Source organism: Balaenoptera acutorostrata, chromosome 10 (genome assembly GCF_949987535.1).
Source record: "Balaenoptera acutorostrata chromosome 10, mBalAcu1.1, whole genome shotgun sequence".
NCBI lineage: Eukaryota > Metazoa > Chordata > Mammalia > Artiodactyla > Balaenopteridae > Balaenoptera > Balaenoptera acutorostrata.
Window position 1 is genome coordinate 84,604,850 of NC_080073.1, and position 13,080 is coordinate 84,617,929.

Genomic DNA, 13,080 nt, shown 5'->3' on the forward strand with positions numbered 1-13,080 from the left:
CACTGCAGTGGAGGGATGGAAAAAGGTGTTTTATTGATCCATTGAGGGCTTAGCAGGGCAAAGCAGGACACTATTAGGACTGAGATTAGTGAGGGATGACATTAGTGGTTAAAAGTGTGGGCACTGGAGTCTAACTACCCGAGCTTCAGATTCTACGACATGCAAAAAATTTCCTTTATTCTCCAAGTTCTCACGTATGAAGATAAGACCATCATCATCACCATCTTCATCATCCAGCTCTCCACAGGGTGGTTGCAAGAACAAGTGCTCACGATGGTTCTTGGCTCGTGGAGCATGTTGGGTAAACACTAGCCACTGTTGCTACTGTTTAATGAGTTCTCTGACAGTGATGGGCAGGTATGGGAGCCTGGAGCATTTGGCTGAACAGATGTGAGGAGTCTTCTTCCTAGGAATTAAGAATAACAAGAAAGTATGACTGCTAGGAGGCAGCAGATGAGATGGCCCCTGAGTGCTTCCAGCCTTAAAAGTCTTTGTCTAAGAACTCTGAGCATCTTGGCAGGAACTGGCTATCCACATGAAAGAAAGTATTGAATGGCCAATGGAAAACAAAACAAAACAAAACAGAACATTGCTTGGGACTTTTGTAATTCTTTGTGTCCTCTTGGAGAAGTGCCTTTTTGAAGCTCAATTTTTCTCTTTCCCCATAGCACTGATTTTTTAAAAGCGATTTTCATTGTTTTGCAAAAGAATGACAAGGATTGGATGGGCCCTCTCATTTCACCATCCTGTTGAAGAGCCAAGTTCTGAAGTTCCCTGAGAGCATGGGTGGTTAAATGTTGGACCAGCCGTACTTGAAAACCATTCTACTGTGATTATCCACATTGGACCAATAGGACTTGATTTGAGTTTCCCCTTTCCCACAGTAGAATATTCTCGAGAAAAGGGGAAGAAGCCTGTGGATTAGGTAAGCCTTTAGTATGGAAAATGAACAGTTGGCTTCAGAAGCAGCAGCAGGAGCTATATCCCAGCCCTGGGCAGAACAGAAGAGACCAGAGTTACCACCTTGAACTTTCTTTGCACTTAGCGGAGCTGCAAATTACAGAGGGTCAGTTCTACTGTGCCAAGGTCAAGCCAGACATTCTTTGCTGGCAGGAGCACAGACAGGGACCAGGTCAAATGGTAGGGCCAGCAGAGTCTCCTGGTGCAAGGAGGATGTGTTGCCGGGTGGTGCGACCACCACTCAGCAGTTCTGGGAGGAACTGTTCCCTTGGCCTCTCCAGCCCTGCCTCGGTCAGGATGGGCTTCACCCTCAGGCTTCAGATCTCCTCCTGACTATAGAGCACCGCGGGCTCTAGACTGCTTGCCAGGCCTCAGTGGGCCCCGCTCTGCCCTGACTTGGCCTCTTGCCTCCCTGCCCTAGTCATTTACTAACAGAAAGAATTTTGTGAACTCTTTGCTACTATGTTAGTTTTGTTATTTTTTCAATCAATCAAAAGGTTTTTTTTTTTTTTTAATTTTTTGGCTGCATTGGGTCTTCCTTGCACGCAGGCTCTCTCTAGTTGCAGAGAGCGAAGGCTACTCTTAGATGCAGTGCGCAGGCCTCTTATTGCAGTGGCCCCCCCTTATTGGGGAGCACGGGCTCTAGGCGTGTGGGCTTCAGTAGTTGTGGCGCACGGGCCTAGCCACTCCACAGCATGTGGGATCTTCCCAGACCAGGGATCGAACCTGTGTCCCCTGCATTGGCATGCAGATTCTTAACCACTGCGCCACCAGGGAAGTCCCAGTCAACAGGTTTGCTTGGGGAAGTTACTGTGGCAGGTGCTTCTAGGCCCTGGGGTAGAGCAGTGGGCAAGATGGGCTTTCGTGGGATGTACATTCTCAAAGAGGGAAGATGAAGTAAGTAAGTAGGCAGGTGAAATTAAACAAGGTAGCCTGAGAGAACAGCCAGGAGTGTGGGCATCTCACAGTCGTTACCTCTGCTGCTCAGGACAGCGCTGTGGGAAGGTGTTGTGCACTCATGTCTGTTACCTGGCAAGGAGACTGCAGCTCAGAGAGGAAGACTCTCGTCCAGGGTCACACAGCTGATGAGGAGAGCCAGCATCCAGGCTGAGTGAATTATTGTCTGTTGCTGCGTAACCTGTTACCCTAAAACACTGGCTTAAAACAATAATCATTTATTATCTCTCATGGTTTTGTGGGTCAGGAACGCAGGGGACAGTGGGGAGATTTGAAGGCTGGGGGCTGGAATCATCAGAAGGGTCTAAAGATGGGTGTTGGCTGAGACTTCAGTTGGAGCTGTCAGCTGGAACCCCTACACCTGGCCTTTCCATGCAGCCTGGGATTCCTTACAACATGGTGCCTGGGTTCCAAAGGCAAGTGTCCCGAGAGAGAGAGAGAGAGAGAGAGAGAGAGAGAGAGAGAGAGAGGGAGGCAGACAGACAGGCAGACAGACAGGCAGACAGACAGACAGACAGACAGACATGGGAGGAGAGAGCCAGCTAGGTCGAAGCTGTATCTTTTTTCTGACATAGCCTTGGAAGTCACATAGCATCACTTCTGCTGTATCCCATTGGTTGGGGCAGTCACAAGGCTGTGCCCAGATTCAAGGAGAGGAAACATGGACCTCACGTCATGGTGGTCTGAGTATCAGTCCCACTGTGAAAAGAACACGTGGGATGCAATAAATACGTTGCTGCAGCCTTCTTTGGAAAGAATGATCCACCGCATCTGGTCTGCCTACTCCAAAGCGAGCGTTCACTGCACCTCGCACGCTGCTGTCTACCCTCGCAGGTCCATGACCCAGTCTTGTCTGTTTGCTGACTTTCAGCCTCTTCCCAGGTCTTTGATTTCTTCTGGATGCTTCAAGGCCAGCGGTAGTCCCACACCTAGCCGTTTCTGCCAATTGTGGTTCCTCCCACGGTCCATTGTAATTTTAGGACACTCTGGATAGAGTTTATTCTCTCCGGTTTTTGAAGCAGGGAATTCTGTTACTTTGTACTTCAGGGTCCATTAACCCGAGGGGAATCGGAGGGTGGGCTTCATATCAGACAGCTTTCCCCCCCAAACAGGGGTTATATTCAAAATACTTAACCAATGAGGCATCCACTTACGCGGCCCCTGGAGCCAGGAAGGGAACACTAGAGACGGTCGTGGGAGACGAGACCTGTGTTGCTGCCGTGAACCGCACGGAGGCTTCCGCGAGGGGGCGCTGTGCCGGAACTGCGACGCCGTGGGGAGAGGGAGCCGAGCTGCAGTAACACTAAGCGGCGCACAGAGTGTTCTCGGGGGTGGAGGGGAGGACAGATAATCTCTTTCCCCAACCCATCTTAGGTTCTTTATTTAGCTGGGGTCTTGCAAGTGGAGACCAGCAAAAGACAGATTAATAAGAGAAAAACTGAAGTTTATTAACACGTGCATCGCGAATATGCTTGGGAATACTCAGTGATGAGGAACTCGGAGGGGTGGTTAGAACTGGGGCTTATATACCATTTTGAGCTAAACAAAGGAAAAGGGGTTAAGGGGTTTTGGGCTTCTGGGTAGTGGCGGCCAGCTTTGGGAAAGTGATCAGGAAAAGTGTGGTAAATAGGGATTGTTTAGTAAGGTTTGTTATGCAGATTTAAGTCTGTGCCTTCTCTTTAGATAAGAGTTGTTAAGAGTCCTCCTCTGCCTGGTACAGGAGAGGGAGACACCTTTATAAAAGTAAATTTACAAAAAGAAAACTTGTGCCCTGTTGTAGAGGTTTTCTTGCAGCTGCTGGTTCTCAATGGGCCTTTAGCTTAAAATAATCCATATGCCAAAGAGACATATTTTGGGGTGGCATATCCTGGTACCCTTCAGGCATGAGTGACTAATTCTGCACAGGGGAAACAGAAGCTGGGCCTTGTGCTTCAGGACCTATTCATGGTTCAGTGAGCCCTGAGGTTCTTGAATAATGTCCCCTTAAGTGCTTCCAGCTCATGTGTCGTATTGGATAGGGAAGTGCCCACACTCACAGGACCTAAATCCTGTAGTCTTTAATCATCTGCAAGGAATCCCCTTTTCCACTTGTATCCAGTTCAGTAGCTTCTCTATATTTCTAAAATAATACATATTTTCCCCTTAAACCATTTGGCTCCCTGGTGTAACTCCTTCCCCCGCATCTTCCCATCTTAATGCACAACATACGTACGCCAGCTCTTTCCACGCAGTAAATCAGCAAATATTTCATATTAATATTGTTCCTTCTGCTGTGTTTTAAACCTCTGGGAAGAATTCTCTGATGCCCACACCACCCAATCCTCGTACACTTTATTCTTTCATTCTCTATGCCTTTGGCCTCGTACTTGCCCCCAACTCAGTTGTATAATGGTTACTTATGTTGGAATTGTGTCTCTGACCATCTTGATCTGCTTTGGACACTTTGAGGGTTGTGACTGAGTAAGCTTGTGCTGGTTTTCCCCTACGGTATCCAGTAGATAACTGTCCACACAGGCTGAATGCATTCGGAATAAGATGTTAGTCCTAAAACCTCTGTTAATCCACTTATTCAACAAATCAGTTTTCATTAAAACAGACTGTTTACACTGTTTCATTTAATTCTCTGTTGTATTTCCCCTAGAGTCTGTCTAGAAAGGATTTTACTGTATGAGAACATTAGGGCCTCTGGGCACAGGGAGCTGATAAACAGGCCAAAAAAGTAGAGGTTTCCAGGTCCCAGTGAGAGAAAGAGGATAGAGGTGATCATGACAAAAATGTATTACATAAGTGATTTGAAAAGTAGAACTAGGGTTAGCATCTCTTGTAGGGTTGAGATTAGCATTATTAAATATAAAATAGGGGATCTACATTTAGTATAGGATACAATCAAATTAGGAGGTCAAGGAGGCAAGAAGATTAGTACATGAATGGCTAAAATGAAGATTAGGATTAAAATAGAGTTAATGCTGCTGTTCTTTGCTGATGCCAGAGTAAATGTTGAATCAAAGCCATTTTGTGTTGGGACTAGAATAAAACTAGGATTTCCCTTTTTCTTATTTCATCAGCATGTATCCGAGAGAATTTGGTATTGTTGCCACTGCCATGGGGAAAGCTGGAAGACAGCATCTGTGAGATTAGGACCCCAGGAAACTTTACACATTTTTTGGAGATATTTATTCATTCATTCACTCACTCATTCATTCATTTATAGAACTAATTGGGGGCCACTTTTCTGCAACGTTCTGGTCCTTGCTTCTGTGAGTCTGAAATCCAGTGGGGGAATTAAGCCAGGAACACACAATGTGAACTGTACCAAAACTTCCTCCAGGCAGCTATTGTTTCTTGTTCTCAGGGGATGCTTTCGAGCATCTGATAAACTCTTATTCCAGGGAAGCAAACCTCCTTCAGCTGGGGGATCTAATAAATTAGACATATTTCTAGACTGGGATGATTTCCTCAAAGTTTACTGAGAGATGTGAGACTTCTCACCCGTGCTGGAGAGACACTATTTGTATTCAAGCACAGGGTTAAGAGCCTGGAGACTTGAACCAGCCCTCCTGGGTCCAAATGTCTGAAATTGTTAAGCTGCTACTAAATTCTGTGTCCCAGTTTCTGCATCTGAAAAAGGATGGCAATATTACCTGTTTCATAGTGTTGTAATAGAGATTAAATGAGTCAATGTGTAAAAATTACTTTAAATGGTACCTGGGATATCATAATCACTATATGAATACCTAATAATAACAATATGATAATTATCATCTTTCTGAGCAAGAGTACAAACCTGATGACCTTAGAGAGGTCTTAGGTGAGGAGTCTGGGGTGCCAGTTGTAATACCACATACTGCCAGTCGATGGCACCAAAGCCCACATTGTTAAAACTGTCCTGTCGGCGTAAACATTTTGAGGTCTCCCTCTCTGTCTGAGCTGTTTTCGATTTGTGGGTGCCGTAGAAGATGCAACACTAGAACTGAAGAAGTTAAGCTTTCTCCTAAGGCTCTGTTCTGAATTCCAGCCTAAGGATACTGAAATATTTGACGACGGTATGAAAGCAACAGTGTGTATTTGAGAAGCTGCCTGATGGAAGTCACCAGGCCTGGGTTTTAGTCCTAACACTGCATGTCCTTGGGCGAGTTTCTGAACCCCTGGACTTCAGCTTCCCCCCTTCCTTGCTGTCATTTGGGGGATAAAATAGAACAACAATGCAAAACAGACACTTAAGGAAGTGGAAAAAAACCCGAGAGAGAAGTAAAGAAACTATGGTAGAAATTAGAAGTAGAGGTAAAGAAATAGTGATGATGTGACAAGCAGGTGAGTTGGAAATGGAAATGATAAAATTGGGGAGATCACCATGGAGGTGAAATGTATGAAATACAAAATAGAGAAGATATTAAATTTGATTCATATGTTTCATATAGAGATAAGTACTTCCCCTTAGCACATTTTCAATCTCTGTGTCTCCGTGTCTCTGTCTCTGTCTCTGTCACACACACACACACTCACACTCACACTTGCATGCATGCACACACATGTGGCTGTCATCCATTTCTGTGACATGATGGATGTGAGGAGAGCAGAGGTGCGGGGAACACAGACTTCCTGACAAAACCATGAAGAAGTTGCTCTCACTTTTCGCGCACATCAAGCAGTTCTCGCTCAGCTCTCCCTGGAGTCCTCGTCCTTCCCCAGCAGCCTCCTGACTGCTCTCTTTACCTTCTTGTTCCTCAGGGTGTATATGAGAGGGTTAAGTGAAGGAGTGCCCGCTGAATAGAAGAGACCAAAGAACTTGCCCCTCTTCTGGGCATAGGGATTTTGGGGCTGGAGGTAAACGGAAATGACTAAACTGTAGAAGATGGGGACCACAGTGAGATGGGGGGAGCAGGTGCCCAAAGCCTTTCTCCATGCTCTGGCGGAGTTAATCCTCAGCACTGCCCAGGCAATGGCACCATAAGAGACAAGAATGAGGGCGAGTGGCATGACCAGGAAGATGACACTGGACACAGCGAACTGAATTTCATCGTAGGTGGTGTCTCCACAAGAGAGTTGAATTAGAGAAGGGATTTCACATACAAAGTCATCTGTTTGCCAATGGGGGCAGAAGGGCAGGTGGAGGGTGGGTGGTGTCTGGACTACTGATTGGCCCAGACCCATTACCCAGGCCACAGCTGCCAGCTGCCGGCCCAGGCGGGGGTGGATGACGTTGGTATAGTGGAGGGGCTGGCAGACAGCCATGTAGCGGTCAAAGGCCACCACTGTCAGGAGGACACACTCAGTGGTCCCCAGAAACAGGAAGATGAAGAGTTGGACAGAGCAGCCAAGGAAGCTGATGGTCTTTGGGCCCCAGAGGTTGACCAGCATCTGGGGAACAAAACTTTTAGTGATGCAGAGGTCCAGGAAGGAGAGGTTGGAGAGGAAAAAGTACATTGGGGAGTGGAGCCTGGGGGCCAGCAGGGACAGCAGGGTGGTCAGTGTGTTGCCCACTAGAGTCAGGAGGTAAGAAATCAAGACAACCACGAAGAGGATTCTTTCAAGCCCTGGGCGTTCAGAGAGGCCCAGAAGGAGGAAGTCCACCAGGGAGCTGTGGTTGACCACGGCCTATTCCTGTCCAGACCTAGAGGGATGAGAGGTGTCTGAGCAGTGCGCTCCCACCTGTCTTATAAAAACTCACCCTGGGTACTTGTCGGGTCTTACCAGGTGGACGTTTCTCTTCCCGTTCCTTTCACCCAGCATCCCCAGGTACATCAACATCCAGCAGCCCCTTCTCTTCCCCTGTGTCTCCAGGTCAAACATTGTCTAGTAGAATGGAGGAAACCATGAATGTGCTGAAAGACAGATGAAGTTTTACACGTACCTCAGACTTACTGGCTGAAGGCAAAGAAAGCCGATATAAAATATGGATTAATTAATTCAGCAAACAATTATTGAGTACTTATTATATTCTTTTTAAAATTTTTTAAAATTTTTGGCTGCGTTGGGTCTTCATTTCTGCGCGCGGGCTTTCTCTAGTTGTGGCGAGCGGGGGCTACTCTTCGTTGCAGTGCAAGGGCTTCTCATTGCTGTGACTTCTCTTGCTGCGGAGCACGGGCTCTAGGTGCGCGGGCTTCAGTAGTTGTGGCACATAGGCTCAGTAGTTGTGGTGCACGGGCTTAGTTGCTCCGCGGCATGTGGGAATCTTCCTGGACCAGGGCTCAAACCCGTGTCCCCTGCATTGGCAGGCAGATTCTTAACCACTGTGCCACCAGGGAAGCCTCCTTTTTCTTTTTCTTTTTTTTTTTTTTTTTAATGTCTGAAACATTTATATTATCATATTTCCATACATATTTCCATACAAATACAAGATTTTTAGAAATTTCATGTAATGTCTGAAACATTTATATTAACATATTTCCATACAAATAACCCAATGAAAGTTTAGTAATAGTTGTTTTGTTTGTTTTTTTATACTGCAGGTTCTTATTAGGCATCAATTTTATACACATCAGTGTATACATGTCAATCCCAATCGCCCAATTCAGCACACCACCATCCCCACCTCACCACAGTTTTCCCCCCTTGGTGTCCATATGTCCATTCTCTACATCTGTGTCTCAACTTCTGCCCTGCAAACTGGCTCATCTGTACCATTTTTCTAGGTTCCACATACATGCGTTAATATACGATATTTGTTTTTCTCTTTCTGACTTACTTCACTCTGTATGACAGTCTCTAGATCCATCCATGTCTCAACAAATGACTCAATTTCGTTCCTTTTTATGGCTGAATAATATTCCATTGTATATATGTACCACAACTTCTTTATCCATTCGTCTGTTGATGGGCATTTAGGTTGCTTCCATGACCTGGCTATTGTAAATAGTGCTGCAATGAACATTCGGGTGCATGTGTCTTTTTGAATTACGGTTTTCTCTGGGTATATGCCCAGTAGTGGGATTGCTGGGTCATATGGTAATTCTATTTTTAGTTTTTTAAGGAACCTCCATATTGTTCTCCATAGTGGCTGTATCAATTTACATTCCCACCAACAGTGCAAGAGGGTTCCCTTTTCTCCACACCCTCTCCAGCATTTGTTGTTTGTAGATTTTCTGATGATGCCCATTCTAACAGGAGTGAGGTGATACCTCATTGTAGTTTTGATTTGCATTTCTCTAATAATTAGTGATGTTGAGCATCTTTTCATGTGCTTCGTGGCCGTCTGTATGTCTTCTTTGGAGAAGTGTCTATTTAGGTCTTCTGCCCATTTTTGGATTGGGGTGTTTGTTTCTTTGATATTGAGCTGAATGAGCTGTTTATATATTTTGGAGATTAATCCTTTGTCCGTTGATTCATTTGCAAATATTTTCTCCCATTCTGAGGGTTGTCTTTTCGTCTTGTTTATGGTTTCCTTTGCTGTGCAAAAGCTTTGAAGTTTCATTAGGTCCCATTTGTTTATTTTTGTTTTTATTTCCATTACTCTAGGAGGTGGATCAAAAAAGATCTTGCTGTGATTTATGTCAAAGAGTGTTCTTCCTATGTTTTCCTCTAAGAGTTTTATAGTGTCCAGTCTTATATTTAGGTCTCTAATCCATTTTGAGTTAATTTTTGTGTATGGTGTTAGGGAGTATTCTAATTTCATTCTTTTACATGTAGCTGTCCAGTTTTCACAGCACCACTTATTGAAGAGACTGTCTTTTCTCCATTGTATATCTTTGCCTCCTTTGTCATAGATTAGTTGACCATAGGTGCGTGGGTTAATCTCTGGGCTTTCTATCTTGTTCCATTGATCTATGTTTCTGTTTTTGTGCCAGTACCATATTGTCTTGATTATTGTAGCTTTGTAGTATAGTCTGAAGTCAGGGAGTCTGATTCCTCCAGCTCCATTTTTTTGCCTCAAGACTGCTTTGGCTATTCGGGGTCTTTTGTGTCTCCATACAAATTTTAAGATGATTTGTTCTAGCTCTGTAAAAAATGCCATTGGTAATTTGATAGGGATTGCATTGAATCTGTAGATTGCTTTGGGTAGTATACTCATTTTCACAATGTTGATTCTTCCAATCCAAGAACATGGTATATCTCTCCATCTGTTGGTATCATCTTTAATTTCTTTCATCAGTGTCTTATAGTTTTCTGCATACAGGTCTTTTGTCTCCCTAGGTAGGTTTATTCCTAGGTATTTTATTCTTTTTGTTGCAATGGTAAATGGGAGTGTTTCCATAATTTCTCTTTCAGATTTTTCATCATTAGTGTATAGGAATGCAAGAGATTTCTGTGCATTAATTTTGTAACCTGCAACTTTACCATATTCATTAATTAGCTCTAGCAGTTTTCTGGTGGCAGTTTTAGGATTCTCTATGTATAGTATCATGTCATCCGCAAACAGTGACAGTTTTACTTCTTCTTTTCCAATTTGTATTCCTTTTATTTCTTTTTCTTCTCTGATTGCCGTGGCTAGGACTTCCAGAACTATGTTGAATAATAGTGGTGAGAGTGGACATCCTTGTCTCGTTCCTGATCTTAGAGGAAATGCTTTCAGTTTTTCACCATTGAGAATGATGTTTGCTGTGGGTTTGTCATATATGGCCTTTATTATGTTGAGGTAGGTTCCCTCTATGCCCACTTTCTGGAGAGTTTTTATCAGAAATGGGTGTTGAATTTTGTCAAAAGCTTTTTCTGCATCTATTGAGATGATCATATGGTTTTTCTTCTTCAATTTGTTAATATGGTGTATCACATTGATTGATTTGCGTATATTGAAGAATCCTTGCATCCCTGGGATAAATCCCACTTGATCGTGGTGTATGATCCTTTTAATGTGTTGTTGGATTCTGTTTGCTAGTATTTTGTTGAGGATTTTTGCATCTATATTCATCAGTGATATTGGTCTGTAATTTTCTTTTTTTGTAGTGTCTTTGTCTGGTTTTGGTATCAGGGTGATGGTGGCCTCATAGAATGAGTTTGGGAGTCTTCCTTCCTCTGCAATTTTTTGTAAGAGTTTGAGAAGGATGGGTGTTAGCTCTTCTCTAAATGTTTGATAGAATTCACCTGTGAAGCCATCTGGTCCTGGACTTTTGTTTGTTGGAAGATTTTTAATCACAGTTTCAATTTCATTACTTGTGATTGGTCTGTTCATATTTTCTGTTTCTTCCTGATTCAGTCTTGGAAGGTTATACCTTTCTAAGAATTTGTCCATTTCTTCCAGGTTGTCCATTTTATTGGCATAAAGTTGCTTGTAGTAGTCTCTTAGGGTGTTTTGTATTTCTGCGGTGTCTGTTGTAACTTCTCCTTTTTCATTTCTGATTTTATTGATTTGAGTCCTCTCCCTCTTTTTCTTGATGAGTCTGGCTAATGGCTTATCAATTTTGTTTATCTTCTCAAAGAACCAACTTTTAGTTTTATTGATCTTTGCTATTGTTTTCTTTGTTTCTATTTCATTTATTTCTGCTCTGATCTTTATGATTTCTTTCCTTCTGCTAACTTTGGGTTTTGTTTGTTCTTCTTTCTCTAGTTTCTTTAGGTGTAAGGTTAGATTGTTTACTTGAGATTTTTCTTGTTTCTTTAGGTAGGCTTGTATAGCTATAAACTTCCCTCTTAGAACCGCTTTTGCTGCATCCCATAGGTTTTGGGTCGTCGTGTTTTCATTGTCATTTGTCTCTAGGTATTTTTTTATTTCCTGTTTGATTTCTTCAGTGATCTCTTGGTTATTTAGTAACGTATTGTTTAGCCTCCATGTGTTTGTCTTTTTTACGTTTTTTTCCCTGTAATTCATTTCTAATCTCATAGCGTTGTGGTCAGAAAAGATGCTTGATATGATTTCAATTTTCTTAAATTTACTGAGGCTTGATTTGTGACCCAAGATGTGATCTATCCTGGAGAATGTTCCGTGCGCACTTGAGAAGAACGTGTAATCTGCCGTTTTTGGATGGAATGTCCTATATATATCAATTAAATCTATCTGGTTTATTGTGTCATTTAAAGCTTCTGTTTCCTTATTTATTTTCATTTTGGATGATCTGTCCATTGGTGTAAGTGAGGTGTTAAAGTCCCCCACTATTATTGTGTTACTGTCGATTTCCTCTTTTATAGCTGTTAGCAGTTGCCTTATGTATTGAGGTGCTCCGATGTTGGGTGCATATATATTTATAATTGTTATATCTTCTTCTTGGATTGATCCCTGGATCATTATGTAGTGTTCTTCCTTGTCTCTTGTAACATTCTTTATTTTAAAGTCTATTTTATCTGATATGAGTATAGCTACTCCAGCTTTCTTTTGATTTCCATTTGCATGGAATATCTTTTTCCATCCCCTCACTTTCAGTCTGTATGTGTCCCTAGGTCTGAAGTGGGTCTCTTGTAGACAGCATACATATGGGTCTTGTTTTTGTATCCATTCAGCCAGTCTATGTCTTTTGGTTGGGGCATTTAATCCATTCACGTTTAAGGTAATTATCGATATGTATGTTCCTATGACCATTTTCTTAATTGTTTTGGGTTTGTTTTTGTAGGTCCTTTTCTTCTCTTGTGTTTCCCACTTAGAGAAGTTCCTTTAGCATTTGTTGTAGAGCTGGTTTGGTGGTGCTGAATTCTCTTAGCTTTTGCTTGTCTGTAAAGCTTTTGATTTCTCCATCAAATCTAAATGAGATCCTTGCCGGGTAGAGTAATCTTGGTTGTAGGTTCTTCCCTTTCATCACTTTAAGTATATCATGCCACTCCCTTCTGGCTTGCAGAGTTTCTGCTGAGAAATCAGCTGTTAACCTTATGGGAGTTCCCTTGTATGTTATTTGTCGTTTTTCCCTTGCTGCTTTCAGTAATTTTTCTTTGTCTTTAATTTTTGCCACTTTGATTACTATGTGTCTTGGCGTGTTTCTCCTTGGGTTTATTCTGTATGGGACTCTCTGCGCTTCCTGGACTTGGGTGGCTATTTCCTTTCCCATGTTAGGGAAGTTTTCGACTATAATCTCTTCAAATATTTTCTCTGGTCCTTTCTCTCTCTCTTCTCCTTCTGGGACCCCTATAATGCGAATGTTGTTGCGTTTAATGTTGTCCCAGAGGTCTCTTAGGCTGTCTTCATTTCTTTTCATTCTTTTTTCTTTAGTCTGTTCCGCAGAAGTGAATTCCACCATTCTGTCTTCCAGGTCACTTATCCGTTCTTCTGCCTCAGTTATTCTGCTATTGATTCCTTCTAGTGTA

General features: G+C 42.9%; 1 protein-coding gene across 1 annotated transcript; it reads right to left on the bottom strand.

Annotated features, from left to right (window-relative positions):
- Window positions 1–6,573: 6,573 nt before the first annotated feature.
- On the bottom strand, window positions 6,574–7,707 carry LOC103003301 (olfactory receptor 2H1). Its single transcript, XM_007179111.1, has 2 exons — window positions 7,609–7,707; window positions 6,574–7,512 (listed from the first exon to the last, which is right to left on the bottom strand). Exons 1-2 carry the CDS (start codon window positions 7,705–7,707, stop codon window positions 6,574–6,576), a joined length of 1,038 nt encoding a protein of 345 aa, XP_007179173.1.
- Window positions 7,708–13,080: the final 5,373 nt, after the last annotated feature.